Source organism: Ambystoma mexicanum, chromosome 11 (assembly GCF_040938575.1).
Source record: "Ambystoma mexicanum isolate Mex_15411 chromosome 11, UKY_AmexF1_1, whole genome shotgun sequence".
Classification (NCBI taxonomy): domain Eukaryota; kingdom Metazoa; phylum Chordata; class Amphibia; order Caudata; family Ambystomatidae; genus Ambystoma; species Ambystoma mexicanum.
The window spans coordinates 1273298123-1273321708 of NC_090934.1; the positions used below are offsets into that span (position 1 = coordinate 1273298123).

The 23586-nt window shown below is 43.3% G+C and overlaps 1 protein-coding gene across 4 annotated transcripts in view; it reads right to left on the reverse strand.

Moving 5' to 3' along the window:
• Positions 1 to 10016: 10016 nt before the first annotated feature.
• The window catches only part of LOC138504325 (uncharacterized), a 319698-nt gene continuing 306128 nt past the window's right edge, over positions 10017 to 23586 (reverse strand). For all 4 annotated transcript variants that reach the window (XM_069624745.1, XM_069624746.1, XM_069624743.1 and 1 more), the window contains 3 exons: positions 18194 to 18305; positions 14378 to 14490; positions 10017 to 13334 (listed from right to left, as the gene is read on the reverse strand). In XM_069624745.1, the coding sequence (XP_069480846.1) occupies positions 13262 to 13334; positions 14378 to 14490; positions 18194 to 18305 (298 nt within the window). In that variant the 3' untranslated portion in view covers positions 10017 to 13261. The remainder of the gene's footprint in view (positions 13335 to 14377; positions 14491 to 18193; positions 18306 to 23586) is intronic.

The following is a 23586-nucleotide window of genomic DNA, read 5'->3' on the forward strand; positions in this document are numbered from 1 at the left end:
TAAGTTGAAAAGGGGTATCCAAAAAGAGAGCACCCATTTCACCCCTTTTCTGGGAAAGGCTGTGACTAGGCACAATAAAAAAGCTCTCTGGGACGAGCGTGATTTGGAGAGGGGCACTCCATGTGTGGCAAGACCTAAAACAATTGGGTAACCCATGATTCAGGCAGGTGGGCAGGAACACCTAAAGAAGGCTCAGAATTCAGACTACAGTGACAGACACTGGACTATAGTGATGGCAATATGAAGGAGCGCTATTGACCGCCAGGTGGCGGATACCAAGGGTAGTGAGGGACGGACTGATGGACTCTGATACTTACGCAAGCTGGAATCTCCATTTTTAGTTTCATTTTTCTGATTCCTCCTACCTTTGTCCAGTACACTCAACCTTGGGTTCTTTGTGCTACAGAATACACTTGGTTGAATCCCATTTCTTAAATCCCGCTTTCTTTAATCTCTCTATCTTGACAGATGTTAGATGATCATGACCAAGATGCCACATTCACCTACAGAGAGTACACATTAGACAACCAAACCTCTCTGAGGAATAGAAACGTTTTTTAGCATTGTAGAGGAGGATAACCCATTGCAACCTCCAAAGACACCAAGCTCATCAGGTACCTCTGCCAGCTTCTTAATTTAGTTTGTTTAGTTTGTTTATTTGTAGAGCGCTGCCGAACCCTCGGGTAGCTGGGCGCTAATTCTTTAAGTACAGCAGTGGTTACAGAATGTTGCACATACAAGTAAGTGAGAATAGTACATTACAGTATGGTTCGAAGGACCTGGTTACAGTATGGTCCTGGGCGAAGCATAGTATATTATGACAGGGCGGTTCCAATTAGGTTTGCAGTATGCATAACATACATTCGATTGATCAGGCGGGTAAAAGAATAGTTTCAGAAACATAAGTGCGGTATTGAATCCGTTAAGGAAGTCTGAGCCTTAGTCTGGTTATTGTTGGGTGCTAAGCAGTTCCTTGACTTTGGCTCTAAATGAACAGAATGAGGGGTCGGTTCTTAAAGCCGTGGGCAATGCATTCCACGGTTTGGCTGCCTGTACAGGGAAGCTAATTCCCCCAGCTGTTTTCAGGTTAAACTTTGGTATATTGAGTTGGTGAAGGTAAGGTGATCTGGTAGGTTCTGCCTCGTGAATTTGGTTGAGAGGTAGCGTGGGGCAGTCTGGTATAGGCATTTGTGAGTAATGACCAATGTCCGCAATTTAATTCGATCACGGATGGGGAGCCAGTGGGATTCCTTTCTGAGTGTGGTGATATGTGCCTTGCGTGGGAGATTGAGAGCGCAGAGGAGGGCATTATTTTGGATTATTTGTAGTCTGTTCAGGTTATTAGTGGAACCCAAGAATAGGGTGTTGCAATAGTCCAACTTGGACAGTATGAGGGCTCTAGCCAATGTAAGGTGGCTATTGGTAGATAGGAATGGTTTGCAGGCATTTATGAGTTTGTTGGTATAGGCTGTAGCTGAGATGGTGGCGTTAATTTGCTTTTTAAGGGAAAGTGTAGAGTCAAGGTACACCCACAATGTTTTGACTTCTTTCGACACTTTTATGATGTTGCCATCAATGGAGATTGATTGGTATCTTGAATCCAGTTTGTTGAGGCGATTCTGTGATCCAACAATAAGCAGTTCCGTCTTATCGTCGTTTAAGCAGAGGCTGTGGGTGGCCATCCATGCTTGAATCACTAGATAGATCTTGTTCAGTTTAGCAGCATCCTCATCATAATTCCCCGTGAGGTCAATGAGGACCTGGGTGTCATTCGCATAATTAGTGTAGGTGACACCAAAGTTGTCAAGACAGTCAAAGAGGAGCTTGGTGAAGATGTTGTAAAGTGTGGGGGAGATACATGAGCCTTGGGGACTCCACATTGGATTGGGACAGGGTCTGCGGCAGCGCCACCAGATGGGGAGAAGACCCTGGTTGTTCTGTCCGATAAGAAGGACCGAATCCAATTGGAGGCATCCTGAGAGAATGCAGCAGCCGAGGAGAGGTGATCGGTGAGAATTTTGTGGTCGACTAAGTCGAAGGCTGCGGACAGATCCAACAAGAGCAGGATGGCCAACTTACCCTTGTCTTTAGCTTCATCCATTTGGATTTTTAGATCTAGGAGGGCTGTTTCCGTCCCATGCCTAGGTCTAAAGCCAGATTGTCGCAGTCCTAGAAGGTTGTTGTTCTCCAAATGTTGTTGTATTTGGAGGTAAGCTACTGTCTAGAATTTTTAGGAGGAATGGGACTGTAGTAATGGGTCTATAATTGGTCTGTGTGTTGGGGTCTAAGTTGGGCTTTTTAAGCAGGGTAAGACCCAAGCCTCTTTGAGGTTGTTTGGGACAGTTGCATTTTTGAACGAGGTGTTAATCAGAGATGTGATGAAGGGGGCCAGGTCTCTAGCCCCGTCCTTAATGACTGTGGCAGGACATAGGTCGCCTAGGCAATTAGAAGGTTTTAGACTTGCTATTATATTTATTACTTCCTCCTCTGTGATGGGAGAGAAGTGAAAGAGGGGGCAATCACGGGGTTGAAGAATGTGCTGGTTGCTGCAATAGTCTTTGGGCATAAGGCTGGCTTTTTTGGCTTCTATTTTAGCTTGTAGTAAGGTTATTTTATTTGAGAGAGCCTGTTGAATGTTGTTGCACCAAGTTTTGTCCTTGATGCAATCATCAGTTGGGGCCACAGGGGATTCCAGTCCTCGTAAGATGGAGAAGAGCTCTTTCGCGCCCGATTTGGCATTGTGTATTCTAGTATTAAAGATGACTTGTTTGGCATTCACAATAGCGTCTTTATAGGTGGATGCTGTCAGGGAGAATTTTTGTTTGGTAGTGAGAGACAGGGCTTTTCTCCAGTTGGATTCAGCTGTTCTCTTGAGATTGCGTAATGCCTTTAGTTCTGCCAAGAACCATTTGTTCACATGGGCTGTGGATTTAGTCTTTCTTAGCTTATAAGGAGCTATTTTGTTCAGGGCTTGTTCCAGGGTGTTGTTGTAAAGGTAGACTAATGATGTAGCATTAGAGTTGGTGGAGTTGCCCTTAATGGAGGGGATAGGTTTTATCAGTGGTCTCAGATTATCCATGGTGATATTACGTTTATTTCTGGGTAAGGTTTTAGGTGCCTCGGTAGTGTGTTCCTTCTTTTGTGTAGCTATGGGTATAGTGAAGGTAATAAGATGGTGATCTGACCAGGCACAAGGTGTAATGTCAGTCACTGAGATGTTGCAGTTGACTTCAGCGAGCCAGTCCAGTGTTCTGCCTTTAATATGTGTGGGTTTGTTAATGTGTTGTGTCAAGCCTAGTTGTGTGATAGTGTCATTGATAGTAGTGGCATTTGTGTTGTTAAGGTCCTGTAAGCCGAGGTTGAAATCGCCCAATATAGTGATTTTGGAACCTGGTTTAGTATTGGCTGTAAGTAGATGGGAGATGTCCTCCTTGAAGGAGGTGATAACCCCTGGAGGCCTATATATAAGGTGGAAGAGAATGGTTTTAGAGCTGGAAAGTGGCAGTTTGAACAATAGTAGTTCAGCAGATGGCATATCTATGTTGTTGACTGCTCTGATATTTAAGTTGGATTTGGCAATGACTGCTACTCCACCCCTATCCCGGTTGCCCTGTCCGTTCCGAAGATAGAGTAGTTATCGGGGACAGCAATGGAGAAAGCAGGTCCAGCAGCAGGGTGTAGCCATGTTTCGGTTACTGCTAGGAAGTCCAGATTGTTTGATGTGATCACATCTGCAATGTCAGGAGAGTGGGCGACTAAGGAGTGAGCGTTGATGAGGGCGCCTTTAAGTGTGCTAGCGGCCCTGACTGCTGGGATCTCAGGTGATCGATTGCCTGGTGAATCAGGGGAGAGGTTATTAGGTTTGTCCACTTGGGGAAGTTGTGTGCTTTGGGTTGAAAGTTTGCCATATTTTCGATGGGTAGTTTTAGTGGGTAGGTGCTTGGAGTGAGTGTGTGAACTAAGTCGGGCATTTCTCACGTGCAAGGGGAAAGATGTGTCAAAATACTGGGTGTTGGGTGTGTTGGTACAGTAACCTAGGTTAGCATTTCTAAGATAGGTGGGGCATGGTATGAGAGGTGTAAGGGGGGTGGCAAACTTGGCTGTCCAGTCTGCTGGTGATAGAGGTGGTTGAGGAAGGGGAGGCGTTCCTAAGGCCCTCGTGAGTGGTAGTTTGGCCCAGGTGTAAGGAGGGAGCATAGATGGTGCTATATTAAGGCAGAGAGGGCAGAGAGAGGCCATCGTGAGTGTTACGTATCTTAGTGAACCCATGCTGAGATGGGGTGTTATTTGGGCTGCACAATCCATAGCAATGGACCAGTATAGGTGAGACAATCAGTGGTAGAGGACTAGCTCTAGCAATGCACAATCTATAGCAAAGGGCTAGTATAGGAAGTACAGGTAATGCACAATATGTAGCAATGGGCTAGTTCACACAATCAGTGGTAGAGGACTAGATCTAGCAATGGACAGTCTATAGCAGAGGGCTAGTATAGGTAGTACAGGTAATGCACAATATGTAGCAATGGGCTAGTTCACACAATCAGTGGTAGAGGAATAGATCTAGCAATCCACAGTCTATAGCAGAGGGCTAGTATAGGTAGTACAGGTAATGCACAATATGTAGCAATGGGCTAGTTCACACAATCAGTGGTAGAGGAATAGATCTAGCAATCCACAGTCTATAGCAGAGGGCTAGTATATGTAGTACAGGTAATGCACACTATATATATAGCAATGGGCTAGTACAGGGGTCACACAATCAATGCTAGAGTAGGTATGGGATGTAGGAGATTTGAGGGGTTAGCATGTTTACCATTTAACTAGGAGCTATGTTAAACTATCCATGTAAAAAGTAGCCGTAATATTTTCAAGACGGCCTTACCTAGCATAGTGAGAAACAATGGATAAGCATACAATAATTGTCTGCTGATGAGTGCTGCCGTTGAGTTCAGGGTGTCCTTCCAATAAGTGGTGTAAGGCCTGAAGGCCTGTGGGCAAGGTCGCAGCAGTGCATCGTATATATATAGAAAATAGGCTGTTTCGATTTACGAATGTCTTGCAGCAAATGCCGGGTAGTGCAGCCAAGGGCTGTACTGATTGGGAACGTGAGCATATGCTATAGTGGTTTAAATTCTTCGGTTGTGGGTGGTGGTTAATGATTCTACATTCAATAAGTAAGCACAAGGGCAGTGTTGGACATGATGCAGCTTAGTAGGTCGGTGAATGGGGAGGCTGAGAAGATATTGACATGCAACATGTACAAAGGTAAAGATGCAAGTTCTCCAAGCGTGTTTGCATTACCTGTGAGTCTCGCCTCGCGGGCTGGCTTCAGACTCTGGAGTAGGTTGCAGATGGGCTTGTATGGGAGTCCCAGGGGTCACCAAAGGAGAGTCTTGGTACAGGGGAATCTTTGTGGCCTTGATGTGGCCATAGACAGGCCAGAGACAGGCAAGTACCTTATACTGTGCATCTTAGTAAGGTGGGCCGGCTCACGCCTCCCGGCAATGACGCCGAGTTAAAGTACGGAAGCGGGCCCAATCAGGGTCAAGTGTTGGACGGCTTGTTGCTAGGCAACGAGCACAATAACATTGGCCATTTTAGGAGGATCTCATGGCTGCTAATGGCGGTGGTACCTTTACCGAGCAGAAAAGTGCAGTGCTGCAATTTCTGTTATCAGGGTAGTTGGAGGATATGCATATACAATTAGTCCCCTCCAGCAGAGCAGGAACACATCATACATGGATTCAGAAGGTTTAGCATCTCCCAGACTGCACTTCAAATTGCGCTTTGAAGCCCTAAGATCTAACATGTGATATACAGCTGCCAGTTTTGAAGCGCCATGCTTGCAATCTTGTAGGAACATGTGGAATATGCTTGTATTCCGTCCTACAGTACCAGTGTTGGTAACCTAAGTAGACCGAGGGGAGGCACAAGTGCTGGCTAGTGAGGACCAGAAGTTTAGGCGCGCACCAACACCAATCCCTCCGGCTCAATAACACCGGCATCTACTGTCCCCAGACGTACTTGGAGGAATCCATTCTGATGGCGACTTCTTGATGACAAAGCTTCTGCACCATGGGTCTGTGCTGCTGTAAATCCGTTATTAAGCCCCTTATGGGTCGCCCCAACGGAACCTTTGGTATTACAGTTGGTGTGAAGCCTTGTTGATACCTTGAAGAAGGCCCTTTAATAAATCATGGGGCGCTGTCCGGCTTTACCCACAGGGGCCACTTAGCAAGTAGCTTGGGGCTAGTCGTAAAAGGCACCTTGGAACACGCTCTCATCTTAGAACATGTGGGGACTCGGGTGAAATCCCTGGTACCGCATGAGCTGGATCAATACGGACCGGTGAGTTGGAGCCAGAATGGCATGGCTTATTAGCAGAGATGGCTAGTCACTGGCACTCCTTGAAGTCAGTGACATTCCTCTTAAGAGGGGTCTCTGGAAGCGGTGCTAAGAAATAGATAGCCAGGCAAGGTAGGGGAGACAGCGGACTGCGCATACAATACTGAGGCGCCTGGCAAAAAAAAGCGGCACTAGGGGCAGTATAGAAGCCATGTGGTGTGACAAAAAGGAGGGTGTGCAGGGCCACAAACGTGCTGTATGGTTTATAGTGACAATGTTGACTGCAAAAATGTCGAAAAAAAATTATGTAGAAAAAAGAAATTTCCAATGTGTGTTTAAAAAAAAATAAAAAATGAATGGGGGGTAGGTCCTCTCCACAACCCCCTGTTTATTTTTTACTACCTAAACCCAAAAAAACATACAAATGAAAAAAAACACATTCTAATTTTTCTTTCGACATTATTTTTTTCGACATTTTTGCATTCAACTTTTTTTTTCTCGATATTATAACCTGATAGCTTGCTGTACATCCCTTTATTTGATGACTTTTGTGCTGTTCAAAACTGGCCCTGACTTCATCTGGTGTAATGGTTGTCCCAGGAATCTGGAAGAAAAGGGACTGCATACAGAATATGTTCATAATAATAGAATAGGTTTTTATACAGCGCTTCAGTCCAGATTTCTCCCGCTTCGATGTGCTGTGATGTTCGCTGTAATTATTACGCAATGAACAGAACTCAATGTATTCACTTCGTAAGGTTGAAGGGGGCAGAGCTAACCCTGTCGGTATTCAACTTGGGAAGTGCAGGGTTGCCTAACATCAAAAGGTACGCACTTAAAGTGTGAGCTAGCCCCATTAATACGCATGGCTTCATTTTCCTTCAAGAACTAGTCAAATACTCAATGTATATACACTGAATGAATGCAGTCATACAAGATCAAACATACATGAACCCCAAAGTGTCTTACATTTCTAGTGCTCTTCCTTCCACACATTTATACATTTATTTGTTTGTTACACTAAACTTCCTTCCAGTGATGTCAAAGGTGTCCAGTGATAAAATCGCTGGAAATAACATTGAGGCGACGAGATCTTTTTTTTTTTTAAAAAAGGTACTATCCAACACTTACAAATTCTAGGACTGGAGTTTGTTTATATAATTGCACCATTCCTAAAATATTTTGGGAAGGGCGTTTACTCCCTTTCAAAAAAATATCGAATCACCCTTGATGTCATCTCCAGCGATTATATCACATAGAACCATCCCAAACCAGCTGACAACCAGCAATCATATGTAAATAAATGCAATTAAAAATGGACAAGAGCTGGAGAAGTGAAGTCTGCATGGAGGCTAAACGCTGTGGCAGTATTTCCTTTGACCTTTGTGGGGGATTGACTGCATAATTAGGACGAGGTTTAATATGCAATCATGAATGTGATTTACTTGTTTGCTTTATAGATTATTTATGTTCATGGCTATCTCAATATATTTTTTGTATTCATCTATTTTGCTATGAGCCATTATTTTAATTAGATGTGTTCTATATTAGTTAATGGTCTACTGCTGATGCTCATTCATGGCATGAGCTATATTCTTTATTGGTGAGTTAAAAGAACGACAGGAGCACATACATGGGGAGCAGGGCACCGGTTGGTGAGTGTAGTGCAATGCCAATAGCACAGAAAAGTCTGAGTCTGTTGCAAATGATTACATCCTGACCAACCGGCAGCGTCCCTAGAGGTACTGCCACTGTACACAGCGATCAGAGTATGCTTCAGAGTATGGACTATGGCGTGTCGTTTCAGGATGATCAATCTATGCAACCAAAACGCTGTAGCGGCTTTGGAGGTAAAGTTAGAAGACAGGCTCACCAATTTTCAGCCGGACGTCTGAGATATTGACATTTCTGATAGCGGGTTTTACCAACCAAGTCAATTACGAATAGTTACGAAAGAGTAGTTAGATGACATAGAACCTGGAGGCCCGTCCACTTCAGCACTTTAGCCAGGCAGGCAGGCTTATTAATAATAGTTTTTAAATTCTATAAAGCAGATTTCTTCCCATCAGGACCACAATCAATTCTGGTCACAAAATCGTATTATAAGTCGCAAAGTTTCAAATTAATATTTGAATTGAAAAGCGTATAAAAGAAAGTTATCCAATATTAGATTACTAATGTGACTGTGTGGAATGCTGATAAAAAATTAAGAGCTTGATCTTTGAACAATTTACTTTTAAAATACAATTTCAAATGTATTGGTGTTTTGTTGAGGATGAAGGAACACATGGGAAACCAAAAACATAGATCTAACATCTTACTACAGAAATGCTTTCAATTAAAAAGCATTATTACAATGAAGTGTTGCAAAAGGGGGCTATTTGCAAGGGGAATCGCAAGCTCTTTAGGTGAAAAGTGAACCACCAATTTAGGAAGCCATTTTCTTGCCAGATCGTACAAATCTAGCAAGTCTGCACACCCAAAGACCTGCCTTATGGGGGTGTTGGTTTTGGGGGTTTAGCGAACTAACCATCCTGTACCACCAGGCCAAGAATAGATGTATGCTACAAAGAATGTACAGCAACACGGGAACCCGCCTTTCCCAACTGAAAGGTAGCCCAATATACAGGGGTACCCCTTAAGTATATGGGTACCCCTAATCACGCTTACACCGGATTAAAGTTCACCCCATATGGAATTAAGGCCAAGAGTCTTATCTTGCAAGGATAACAAGTTTAATCTTAACAGAAAATGAGGATGGGGGGCAAAGAACACTGCTACATGCATTCTGTCCCTGACCGTTCCCAGTTCCCAGCTCCTGCAGACTGGTGCCAGGCAGGGAGCTTAAATACTCTTTACTTGGTCACTGGATAGTAGCATGGCTCATCCAAAACTGTCCTTCCCTTACAAGGGATGCTACAGTCGTCCTTCTTTCATGGCTGGGTTTCCGTTTAGGACATACTGCTAGCCTGTGCAAGAATACATTCTAGCTTAATATTTCATAAATTTGCTACATTATAAACATTTATATATAAACACACCTTCCCGCTATACTCTCCACACTTCACTCATTATACTCATACTTTTATCCGGTCTTACAATCTCTTTTAAAACTGGTTTCATAATTCTGTATGTTGTGCATCGAGTCTTAGCCTGCATGGACTTTTGATAGACAGCCAACAGCTGCCGAGTTACCATGTGCTCTCTGCCAGCTGTAGCCTCGGTGAAGCAACACTGAATGCTCTGCAATCCATTTTTAGTGCAGGCCAAATTCTTTCTGGAAAAGGAAGGGACGGGGGAGTATTTTTGACTCCTACCGTGCTTTGAGATTTTAAAACTAAATTAAATAACATTTACAAATGTATTCAGCTAATAGTTATTTACACCTTATATTTAAATACTACCTTTGTTTAATTACCACCCCCCGGTCTCTTTGTAGTGCCTATAAACAGTCAAAAGAAGCCTTGCCTAATTCTAAAGTGCTTGGGAAGGAAGGAAGGCACTAGCTCCTTCCCAACACAACTGCGGAGCACCTAGTTCATGGACAAATAAACACAATCTGACTATAAAACAAGAACACCATTTCCAAAAATGCAGTTCCAATCAAACTTTGAGCGCTACTTTTCTTTGGACCCCACAAGATTCCACTTCAAGCAAACAGAAGCATAGTATGAAATTAAGATAAATCATTTTTTATTGAATTCTTATTTATTTATATGCCTTTCAAACAGTACTTTGTAAGACGTTTTTAAATTATACAGCAGCATCATTTTTGGTTGCTAAAATCAACAATATGCAAAGTGCTTTTTAAAATCAAAGCAAAATGAAGGCCCCTTTATTAATATTAAACTTTGGAGCACTGATGCTCCAATACCAACCCAGCCTTTATCTGGGATTCCGGACCAGAACCTCAGCAATTTAACCCCTGCTGCCCTTTATCAAAGCTAAACCGCCAATAAACTTTAAATAGTGGCTTATATAATATAGATAGATTTTGGTAGAGAATTTTGGACAAAAAAATAATATTTACTTGCGGTGGCATAGTAGGAAAATCTACCATTCCAACCGTTCAAGGAGTCGTCCTCCGAGATCCACTAGAGTAAGTGAAGAAAAGTCAATGTTGCATACGACATTGATTGAATATATATTGATGCAATAGCAGCACTGTTCATCAGTACTAAAAATGTGCATTGGAAGCAAACATTGGCCAATATCACCTCTCCTATAATGCAATCCCAATACAAAACCCTTGTGGCAGTCTCAAGTGGCCTGAAGTTAACAGAAGAAAGCAGCTTGGATAACACAGGCAGCCTAATAGAATATTACGTAATGTATTACCCTGTTCTAAGAAAGTCACCTTTGACGAATATTCACTGTTTTGTTTTGAGTGACTTTTCCAAGATCACTTTTAACCCTCCAATTCAATGACCACAGACGCCTATGGAGCACAAATAAGGCACTTGAACACCGTTGACCTCAAGTGGACACCCACCGATGGCCAGGCCAGGACAGAAGATTCGGGTGGGATTGAAAACAGGAGACAATAGAGTGCATAGTGGTGTTTTATGGTCTTGGAAAAGTTGACATCACTGGCAACTGCATACATGGCATCATAGATATGATTAGTCATGCACTGTTTGTAGTTTGCGAGTCTTCTTTGGTTCCTAATTCCTTTCTGTTAAGCTCTGCTGTTCTGTCTGGAATCCCACAGCAGAATAAATTAACAGAAGGGATATTTTGGTGCCAAACATTGACCTAAAAACTATGATGCCAACGAGAAAATACCCAAAATGAAAGCATGCGAGTTATCAGAAAGTAAAGCACAATGACAAATGCCAACTAGATATTTCCAAACGATGAGCAGCAGAAGATGAGTGTGCCCTCTTCTAAAAGTGAAAGATAACGAACCAAAGTAAAAGTGTGGCTAGGGGAGTGCTATTCTATGAAAACCCATGTAGGAGCCACAGGCAACACACACCAAGTCACAACCCCTTTTATTGGCATGTCCCTACTAGTGTGAGGGGACAGATCCAAACTTTGGCAAACCCTACTGATCACCAATGATTACCAATATTTAATTCTTGGTTGCAATTACAAGGTCAATAACTCTTTTCAGTTAGGAGGGGTATCATCTTGTCCTGCTTAGGCAGTAGATAGATGGGGATACAATCGCGTGCACCATTCATCACAGCTAACCTAAGGATAATGCTGCAGGGCAGGCAGGTGCCTCAGATCTCCAAATCGTGGCGCTCAGATAATGTCTTCTACGTCCACTCGTGTCAATTTTTGCTGACATGCAAATGTTCTTCCTTTTGCAACCCACCACCTAGTTATTTAAAATAAAATAAAAGTGCCTCGCCTTGGCCAGCTTCCCAAGAGAAAAATGAAATCAACCAATTGCAGGGGAGCTTTACTTCGAAGGATATGGAACAGATGCAATCTCAGTGTGGGAGGTATTGAAAGGTCGCCACCAGCTGAAGAGCACACACATATCCCTGCATCCTTCCAGTCCTGCTATAGCCAGGAGGGGACAAGCCACACTAAGTCACAAACAAGCCAGTGGAAACTGCCAAAAAGTTGATCTTGTGCACGTAAAAATAACTTTGCTTACTTTAAGTATTTATGCATAGGATTCATGGCATTTTTATTCACAGGAATTGTGGTTATCACTGTTTCATGGAAATGGGCCGTTTTAGGGGATGTTTGCGCCACGGCTGTTGTACGCTGTCTATCCAAGAATAAATTCCATCACACATGGCAATAGTAAAATAAATCCTAAACACTTTCAAACAGAGGGATTTTTGCTCCTATCCCCACTACCCCTACCCGCAACTTTACTACTGACCTTTTACTTGGTACCGATAAGTCTGCCACGTCCGCATGCCCCTCTTTAATCCGTTTTAAGCTTATGATACATGTTATTTTGATCGTTTATTGGAAAGCCTTTTATACCATCAACATATTATTTTGTGTGCACAGTTTGAAGGACTATATGAAATATCACCCCTCGGAAAATTGAGATTTTCTTTTGTACCAGACCAGATCAGATCATGTACGGTCCCCTGAGAAACGTACCTCCCCTCCCCCTCACCCACCCTCTACAGATTACTTAACATAGGATGCTGGTTTGCATAATAAGTGCATGAGGCTTATGCAAAATATACATTTCACCTCTCATTAAGTGGCAAATGATGATCCGATGCCAGCGTTTTCAATATCCCCCACCACTAAACGGAGCAGATGATGTTAGAATAAAAACACCATTTGATTTGCAGTTTGATTTGTGAAGACATTCTGCGATGCCTAGCGACTGGTGTTTTTCATTGGTGGGAGCCAATAATGCGCAATTACGAGTAGGACCTTACTTGCAGAGTGACACTGGGGAAATGTAGGGTGTTTGCTCCGGTAGTTAACCAGCACAATAAAGAACAGTGGAGGGTGTGGTTACATCTCCACTGGCCCCAAAGTGGCAGAGTGCCGAAGTCCAAAGCTTCAAATGTCCTGTTACTTCCCCCTCATTCCTTTGCTAGGAGGACCATCGAGGGATATAGGAGACAACTGGGTAAGAGAACTCTGCCCCCTGAAAAGAAGATTATAGTACAGGTATACAGGTATACTATACAGGTATAGTACTGATCAGACCCATACTTTTCGAAGCGCATTTCATCTCCGAGTGGTGATAATTCATCACTATCCAGTGGCCCCCATTGCAATCAGCATCTCCACCCCCATTTAAAGAGCCCTTTTAGACTAAGGGTCCTCATTCTATTTGTGTACCTTGAGCTCCTAAAGATAGCCACTTAATACCAGTTAATGCCTGGTTCACCTAAGATTACTGCTTGTGCACCTGAGCAGCTCTTGTGTGTTCTCTTTCAATTTTGAAACACACTATCATCTGTTTGTGGCTGACTTGTCTTCACTTCTTCTGGAGGTTAACCGACCTGCGCGATATAGTCTTGGAAGAACTTGCATATTTCTGTTTGTCCTTCCTGCAAATGACAAAGAACACACATGAAGTCTAATGTGACTGGAGCACAAACCACTTCAGAAGCTTGTCAGTAGATCTAGTACAGAGGCCAGGAAGAACACAACTGATGATGCAATCTTCTCTCAGGCTCAACCCCATGAAAAACACTGTGGAGGTGCAGCCCTACTGGAAGCCGGGCTTGGCATTAGTGTTAAAGAGTGAAGAGGACGGCCAGTTTCTACATCTATCCACGCCATTTTGTAGGCTGGTTGGATGCGTGCTAACATGCATGGCAGGTTTGTTCGTGCACACTGGAAATGCGGAAGCATCAAATCCACGCAAACATTTGCTTCTAGCGTCAATGGGCAGCAATAAATATCAAGTTGGGAACAAATATAGAGAATAGGATTGTATCAAATATGTTATATGTGATATTACCAAATTTCAGAGTGGTACATTTCATTGTGACCAAAATTCTGAAAAACACTGATTTCTTTTTTAATTTGCCCCTCCCCAGCCCCAAAATTCCCTGTTTTTCTATCCTTATAAACCCACCCCATCCCCATCCAGGCCCCTTTTAACCCTTTACCGCATTTTGTCATTTTTTGGTATTTTGGTCATGATGAAACGTACCACTTTGAAATTTGCTTGGGCATTGGGTATATTCCAGCAGAAGAGCCAAGCCTGAGTTCTATGTTCTATGTAGTTTAAGCATGCTGCAGGTGTGGTGCATGCATGACTGACCCCGGCACCAACCAAGGCCACCGCACACAGAGTCTGGAGCTAAGCATCTCTGAGGAGAGGTCTGCTCCTGTCCTCAAGTGTAGGAGAAACAGCATCTCTCGGGAGCAGCCGCGTGTCAATATACGGTTTATCATGGGGGGTGTGGAGGGTAGATACAAGGTAAACTGCACATCTCCACAAGGCATGGCTCAGAAATCTGGACACCTAAAACCTACATTGAGTGGCCAGTTGTGAAAATATCGTGAAAGGGCAGGAATTTAAAAACAGTTGATCTGCGATTGAAATAAGACTGATGTATCACGCGTACTGCTATTCGCTTACCTGCACATTTTGATCTTATTCCTACATCCTTGGCCTCCTTCCCAGTGGCTTGATTGGTTAGCTCTGGTCATCATACTTCCGCACGAAATGCATGGTTTTACATTGCTGTATGGCTGGAGAAGAAAGCAATAATGTTTGGGTTATCAATGGGACGGACACATGGAAGCCATCTTGGAGCAGGATCAATAGAAGGGGGAGGGAGGGGCGTCTTTGCAAAACCATATTAGACATAATCGATGGGGATAGTTGTACATTTGCCAAAAGTCGAAGAAGCATGTGTTTTCTATCAGCTTAATGAACAGAACAATGTTTTTGTGTTTCTGTTCAAGGCAGCCCAAACGTAGCATAGTATTTGCTATGAGGGTTGTGATGCAGGGCGTTCCCTCACAATACCGCGCTGCATGCAGAAGCCCCTAGACTCAAATGACACAGAGGTTATTGGTGGACTGGTGACTTCCTATTGCAAATGTTGCTCATCTGGTGCTAGTCATTACTGCTAAACCTTGGTGTTTTGAGAAGGAGCTTTGGCACAGTGGCACTAAGAGTATATATATATATATATATATGCGTTGGAAGACGTTGGTGAGGTGTGTCCTGAGGTGAGGGATGAACAGGTCTATAGAAGAGTGAGTGAGCATTCGGGCCACACTCGGGCATGGTATAACTCCACTAGAATGGACTGTGGAGGGTCTGCTAGCGAGCAGCGTACGCATGAGGATTCCTGCACTAGTAATGTGCGTTTTGCTTTTGAGGGTTCCCAGCTCTCAGGGCTATGCGCATGGCCAAACTGCAATGTTTAGCCGGAACCTACGGCACTGATTCACCGTGAATGGGCTGAAATGGTAGGTGTTCCACTCTACAGGCTTTGTGTGAACTGTGTTTCTGACACTGGCAGTAGATCTGCATGTAGTGGGAAATGGACACACAGTAACCACCAGGATAGAAATCAATTAATTTCGGTTTTATTGATCAGCAGCTACAGCTATGACAGTCCAACAATTAAATCCAATACAAAACAGGTTTACAGCAGTAAAATATGCATTTAAAAAGTAAAACCGGGTATTAAGATATTGCAAACGTGCCTGCTAGCCTTAATTAAGATACACGAGGGCCTGCCACCTTTACCTGTAAAAACACCCTTACACCAGGGAACTAGGAGTGCGCGTTATATGCCAGTGGTTATTTATTTTCACTAATATACATTCCAAGACGGATATTAAGAGACTACTTTATATCTTTATATTTAAAAACCCTGGCAAGACAGGAATATGAAGTGTGAACACAAGACCTTTTGTAACAAACTTTAAAACTTATAAAGTGAAACGTATGTTTTATCGGCTCCTAAAGCCTCCAGAATTCTCCAATTTCGCAAATCTCTAAAAACATGGCTTTTTCAACAACACCTGAGAAAGGACTAGTTCCAATGGACACAAAAACCAACGCACAGACCCCTACTCACACTATTAAGTGGTATCAGCCCAAATGCTGGCTACCCACAATCTGTATAGCACCCCACTGCTCTCTAGCTAGGTCCGCGCCCAAAACAATAAAATAAAAAAAATAAAAAATACGTGAAAAAGTATGACAGAAACAGGATGTTTTCGGAAACCCTGGGAAGCTGAAGAAACTACTGATGATATATGTTTATCACTACAAGTAAAATTAAGTTAGGTAACAGAATAGAGTGGACCCGGAAGGATTGCAAACCATTTAACCATAACTATATCTTACAAAAGGCCATATGGGTCATTAGGCCGGGAGGATAGCTCAGGGACAAGACGTGTGTCTTGGAAGCAAGACAACGCATAGCAACACAGATTCGAATCCCGGTCTCAGCTTAGAAACCTCTCCACTCACGCTTAGAAACCTCTCTGGTATTAAGCACAACCTTATAAAAGAACAATTATAATTATATGTTCACAGCTCTTTGTGTTACTTTTTACAAATAAGCCTTCAAGCCTCTACCTTTATACGCACATTCCTAAAAATGTCCGTCCCAATGACTTCTTATTAGCATATTCTGGAAACTCGACCAACATTTCTGTCTGAGCTGTGTGTAACCTTTGGCTTGCAGTCTATGGCTGATGGGAGGCGTAGTCCAAAACAGGTTACGTTTTGCTACTGGGATTTATACCACGCACTGTTTTCATTTGCATGGTATCCAGGAGCTCTGGTGGATCGGAAAAAGAGGGCCGCTAGTGGAGGGCAAAAGGTTGCAGACCCCTGGTACAGCTCAACATTCCAAGAAACGGGGAGTTCATAAAGAAACCAGGAACAAAAAAGTAGTTTACAGTACTGGCTCCAGCAGTACTGTACGCTTCTTTACAAGATTTACAAGAAACATGGAGCTGGACGGCTGACTATCGAAGCATTTGTAGGCGAGCAAGGCAAGGATGAATTTGATTTGGCATTAACACATACATCCACATTTTGCAAGCCTTAAGCGCCAGGGAATCAGGCACAAGCGGAACAACGCCAAGGAATCAGGCATAGGCGTAGACTTCACTAATCTACCAGATGTGATAAGCCAGTGCCTTTGTCCATCAATACTGCAGATGTGTCAAGTCACGCTAGTGAGAGGGAATACAAATCTTTGTATTTCTCAACCAGGAATGTTCTTTCGTTAATTAGAATCTGGCGAGGGGGGTGTGGCAGCCTCCGAGCCAATGAGGTGGCACAGAGCCCCACTCTGAGCCTCTTCGGAGTGGGAGGCTGCCATCTTCCCTCGCCGGCATGAAGGTAATTGTGCTCTCCCCCTGCATCCCCTGCCCTTACCCTGACCCCCCTTTTCCACATTAACAAACCCCCACCCCACTTACTTTGTGCTTCCTCTTCCCCGATTTGGCAATGGCCATCATGGAAAGGGCGAAGGGACTCCCTGTTCTCCCCGATCCATGGCATCCATCTTTTTCAGTATTTTTTATCTCGAGCTGAGAAACGGCAAAAATGTTTCTCAACTCAAGATAAAAACACTATTAGTACCCCGATACAACATGCCAGGGTACTAATAGCAATATAACCCTCGTTGGGCGGGGCTTTACATGTGAGGTTATGCCCCAGGGCTCACGTTAACTGATGCCCAGGGACATTAATTCACTGGTAATGCCCCCTCCTCGGCTTCTATTGCTTAATGAATGATCTACAAACAATTCATTTTGTACCTGTGTGCTATATAAATCATCTCTTCATCAAACACCAAAAGTGAGAGCTAGAAAGCATTGAATACTCCAAAGGCACACTTAGCAGCTACCACCTATTCCTTCTTAATCTCATCTGATATTGTAAAAGGGCACAAGTTATAGGCCATCAGTCTTGTCCTGCCACCAATGGGAGCAGTCCAGCCTGAATTGCTTGGCCGTGCCCCCAATACATAGGAATACCAGCAACCTCAGATGTTGGCCTTAATAGGTCAGAGTAAGATACAGCTTGACTTCCTAGGAATAGGAGCAAGGGACTTGCATCTTGGCCTGTTTGCAGCGAGTCTCTCAAAAAGTTATGAATGCAATTCTTGAATGGAGGCAGACCAGGAAACTTGTCAGTGGTTATCTCTTGTTTTGGCGTTCATAGGGAGTCATACATTTTGCTACTAAATCATTGGTAGGGTGAACAAACGACAAAAACAACACACTTTTGAGTTAATGTCAGGGATTTCCCAGCAGAGACAATGGAAGCTAAATCAATATTTGGAAATGTAATGTTCACACCCAAACTCCCTCTTCTTAGCACAGATTATATGTGCAGGACAAATATAATGGACAACCAAGTTACATCAGATGAAAAGGCTGAGAGAGCAGCCATGATGGAAAGAAACAATACCTGCTCCTTGGCACAATAGCCGCAGATCATTCTGTTGGCCAGCTCCATCTCATGGTTCTGAGCTTTGTCGTGGCAGAGATCGCAAGGGTAGGCTTTCCCGCAGCACGGAAACCTGCAGCAAATTCACAAAGATGCAGCAGAAGAGAGCTGAGAAATCCTTACAGGTGCAATATTTCCATTCGGGCGCCCGGCTGCATGTTCATGTCCATATTTGTTAGCTCAGCAATCAGAAACAGCAACGCTTATTTTGGCATAGCAATAAACAACACGTTTGCGCAATCTCCCTCTCAGCTACAATATGAACCACAAACCCATTGTGCCCATAATTAGGTGCGGAATATGTTGTTCATGTTATTGAAAAAAGGGTGCACATGTTTCCACCATCCCCACCAACCGATGGGGTTTATCCCCTTTTTTGTAAATTGGGCGGCACCTTCTTTCCCCCAATATACCCCACTAACCTTTACTCTGCTTTCCTCCGATGGCTTTCTTTTCGTACGCAATGGCTAAACCAAACACTAAAGATACAGCTCTCATTCCCGCCTTCCCTTTTGATTTACCCACATCCACCTTTTCTTTCTCTAGCAATTCAACATAAAGACAATTGTGTCTTTTGTCATTGCAGTGTGTTATTGTTTTTTATTTCGTCATGAATTTAACATAATATGGCACAGTAGAACTGTATTTTATTCTGCCACCTCGGAGTCTTTCAGAGAACAAAACATGCATGTTCTGCTCCCACGACTGTCAGGTGCTAGAGCTCACATATGCAGCTTGCCCACCAGATGTGACGTGAATGGAACACAGCCCGGAATTGAATTTAATACCCCATCACCCAAAAGCAACGCCGAAGAAGCTCCATGAGGAAGGAAAAGTGTGTGCAGGCGTGGGATGTACTGACAAAGGAAGATGCCTCAAAGTCACGTTATATATATATCTTGCAGTTGGCTCACGCAGAACAAGCCCATCACAGCAGCAACAGATGTGGATTAGAGCGCTGGTCCCTCTCACTGCATCGGATGTACATTTCTGTCTCTGGAAATTAAAACGGTTCATTCGCAGCAACTTGGTCTCAATGCAAGTGATTTATAGAGGTCAACTTGACAAAAACAAACAGATGAGAAGCATTGCCAAGGGTGCCAAGTATGCCCCAACCTATGCATGGGGCAATGTGAACTGGAATATGCATGCCAGGCGATACTTGCACAATACAACCATGCTGTACCTTGGGGGATGCCACACTGATGACTTTATTATTATCCGGAAAGAAAGTATTCATACAACAAACCAACATGCTCATTGGATACATTATTATACCTTCAGGATAAAATTACCAATGACAAAATGACGAAAATATCACTTTTTAGTACTCAGAACATCAAAACTAGCACCTTCCAGCCAAAACGGTCGAAAACGTCAGTGATCAATGCAATCCTGAATGCTAAAGTGCCAATCTAAGAACATTCTTCATGGTATTTCATATGGAGAGTTGATCAGAATTGCAATGCACCACAACATTACAAACCCTAACGGATATGGTGCTATAATATTGGCAACTGGAACTAAATACTGGATAAGGCCACATGAAACCAAGGACCAAGTTTCATGAACCAAATATTTTAAAAATTAAAAATAAAGACAAAAACAAAGAATGTTTTAACCGAGTAAACAGTGCCATACAATACACTGAAGCATGGATGCAAACATTGAAGGCATACTTAAAAGATAAACTAGTTATTATGGGCCAGTGTGCACCTGCTCTAAAATCGTGAAAAGCATGAAGTCAATCAATTCCTAAAACGTTAAATACAATAGTCAAGTGAGCAGCACAATCAAACAACCACTGGCAATGCCAACAGTTTGAGCTTTTCTGTAGGCATGGGCAAGGCAGCTAGCTATTGAAGGTACAAGGGGCAAAATGGTGAGAGTACCTGGGCATCTAATAGCAGTGCGTGGCAGATGTCTAATACTTCTACACAAGCCAAAACGGTTGGCTTTGCCAATGCTTCTTTTTAACAAGACTTCTGCGAAGGGCATGCATAAGGCTTATAAATCGAGTGGCTGAACGCAGACCTGGTTAAGACATTTTTATTACACCAGTAGTGGGTTTACAACTCCAATAAAGTAATTAAATCTCAGAAAACTGCTTTGAAAAAACACTAGAAGGCACTTTGAGTGCAATGTTTGATGGTAAGGCTTGAAAAAAGCAAGCTTAAAGAGTTCCCATGAGGAGGGGTTTTTGGCGGCGAGGGGCAGGAACTGGGTGGGAACGATCATAGGGATTAGCATGGTCATGGCAGTCAATGGGTGGTGTGACACATCAAGGGAATTCGAGCCTCCCCCTTTGAGGGTAGGGAGGTGAGCTTGCTTCCCACCCTGCCGTTTCTCGTCTCCCCCTCCCAAGCTTGGCCGCAACTATAACACTTCATGCACTTAGGAAAAATGTCGTCGGGCCTGGTATTCTAGTTTTCTTTCTCTGTTCAGATCATTCGGAATCTTCAAGGCCTAAGAATTATTATTGTATTCCCTTGTTCCCTATAAATAAACAATAAATAAATAAAAGACCTTCCCTATGGGTCTGGGCAAGTGGGACCTCAATGGGAGAGACTCCCCCTTATGGGACAAGGCCCCCCGTTCCTGTGAGGAACTCTCCAACTCATTCCCCATGGTGGTGTACATGTGATTATCCTATGTGAAGGACAGTATACAATTCAGAGAGACTTGGCTGAAGATAAAACAAAAAATACCCTGTTACAAACAAGAAAGAAGATCCATCTCTTTAAAAGGAGACCTTCATTTAACGGAGACGAGGAGGCTAGAGACTGAGAACAGGCCGAGACGAGGTGCAGTAGAAAGACGCACACGTCAGCAGGAGAAGCCCCCTGATGGCATCACACTTGAGAGAGGCAAAGCTAAGGAGAGCCGCAGAGCTCACAACTTTCAGATTTGCTCTGAGAGCGAGAGAAAAATGCTGGAAGCCCAGCGCTGGTAGGGAAAGGGAAGCAGAGGAGAAGCAAACCTAAATCCCATTGGTGGCGTGACCACAATGACTTTGTGGTGGGTAGGGCACCCGTCCAACAATGCCAAAACTCTTACGCTGAAAAATCAGCAAACTGCCCACTTACCCGCAGTGGTACAAGTCTGCACAGAGGGAGCAGACTGCGAACGGCACGCCGGAGAGAGCGAGAACGTAAAGAACTAGAACAGCCGAAGAGAACCAGAGCGAGTCGAGGTTCCAGATATATTCCCCTAAAGATTCAAGGCAAAGGGAGAGTGGGAGACCCGGGAGGCCGCCGGGGACTCATTATGTAGACTCATTATGTAACAAGAGAAACTCATCCCAGTGAAATTGACGAGACGCTAAAGTTGATTAAACAGAATATTAATGTGAGAAAGAATCACAATACGAGTGAGAAAAGAGCATTAAGAGTGGGCACAAATACCCTGGAAAGGGGGGATGAAATCAGAGAGAGAGAGAATAATCTAATGAGAGAAAGAGACCTCTATGAAGTAATGACAAGTGAAGCCTATAAGGGAAGAGATATACAAGACAACCCTACTCAGGAGAGGGGGATAATTAACTACTAAGAAGGCATATCCAGTCTACGAAAGTATGTATTACAGAAGTGCCAAAGGCACAGTGTGGATCAAAGGATAAAACAGTTAAAAGGAATTGCTAAGAAAATCCCTGAAGAGGACGGAAAGCCCAAAGAATGTGTGAAAGAGTTACACGAACGTGTACAGGTGACAAGAGACTATTTGAAGTTATCTTACTAATACGTCTGGAGCAAAGGAGAAACATTGCAAGGAAAGACAAATCAGGAGAAAAGGGACATTCTCCTGACTTTATTTTGTTAGCATAATGGTAGGCTCAGTTAGAATTCGTTTTTTTGGACAGCAGACTTTCTCATTTTGACCACTTGCTGACGACTGACTAGCACCTTAGTTATTTATATAGACAGGGAACACTTGTATAGCAATAGGGAAAGTTAGGCCTTTCTTCTTATACTTTATTAGTATCCAGCGAGGGACAATGAGCTTGTAACAAGCAAGCTCATAGGCCCTCACTGGTTCGTTACTAGCCTGACAAAGCCTTTGTTGGGCAGGTTGCAGCCGCATCCTGGATTCCATGGAAAGGGAGAAGGGACTACATGTAGTCTCTTCTCCCCGTTCCCTGGTGGCCACCTTTTTGTTAACTTTTTTCGATGGCCGCCATGGAAGGGTGACGGGACTACATGGCAGCCATAGATAGGCAAAACAAAACCACTTAAGACCAAATGTAAAACATACATGTCACTGACAAATAGAAGAAACAATATAAATTCAATATTGATTTTCTTAGCACATTCTAGCAAACAAATCAAAACGTGTTTTGGCTGTAGGTGGGAATCTCAAGTCTATGAGAGTATGAAAGTTTTATTCATTTGAATACATGCCTGCACAAAAGAGAAACAGCACCTACATGTTTAATGAGAAATAGAACACAAATGTAATGCTTTGGTTTGTGATCTCTGCATGACTTCACACTATTCATTTTCTTGTTAAACTAGATAAGTAAAATATTTTGCCCACGTTGATCAATCATAAGTAATTAATGCCTGACGAAATACTGTTTTGTTATGATGTGTACTTGAAGTGACATACTTCAACTACACACAAAGCACCCAAATCCCCTGTAAACCCAAAAACAACTATATCAGATGCATTAAATCTTAGCAAACACCTTGATCATGTTTTTTTCGGGTTGACAGCTGTGAAGATCGACTTCTAGAATCTGGCCTGGTGGACAGACTTTAAGAGGCCACCCTACTTATAGTGAGCAGGGGAACTCAGAGATTAGCCAAAACCCAATCAAGGTAGCAATGGAGAGCAGTCAAGGCTAAGTCCCAAGAGAGCGCAAGTGGGGTTATGGGCCCTCAATGAGTCCGCACAATATAGCACGCAATAATTCAATTTAGACAGTTACAAAAATACAGCTATTTATTTTAGGCCTTTCCTATCTCTTATACAGAAAGTGTGTAAAGGGGAATGTGTATGCAAAGGAAAGTCAGCGTTATAACAAAGGATCAAGATGACAGAGTCAGCTCTCCTCTCCATGTTGGACAGCACAGAGGAAGGCGGCTCCCGTAGACAGGATGACACACTATGGCTCAGGTTATCAAAAACAGGCAGTTCAAAACGTGGGTCGAGGCCTGCTTGGCTTTCAACTTTAAAGTCACTTATTTTCAGTTCACCAAAAGTTCTTTCACAGTTCAACAAAAATTCACATAGGTCTTCCTCTTTCAGGGTCGGACCTCTCAATGCATCAACAGTTCACGTAGGTCTCCCTTAGTCGGGCTATGCCCTCTTAACAAAAGTACCTGATTCGATGTAAATCTACCTCAGCCGGGCTC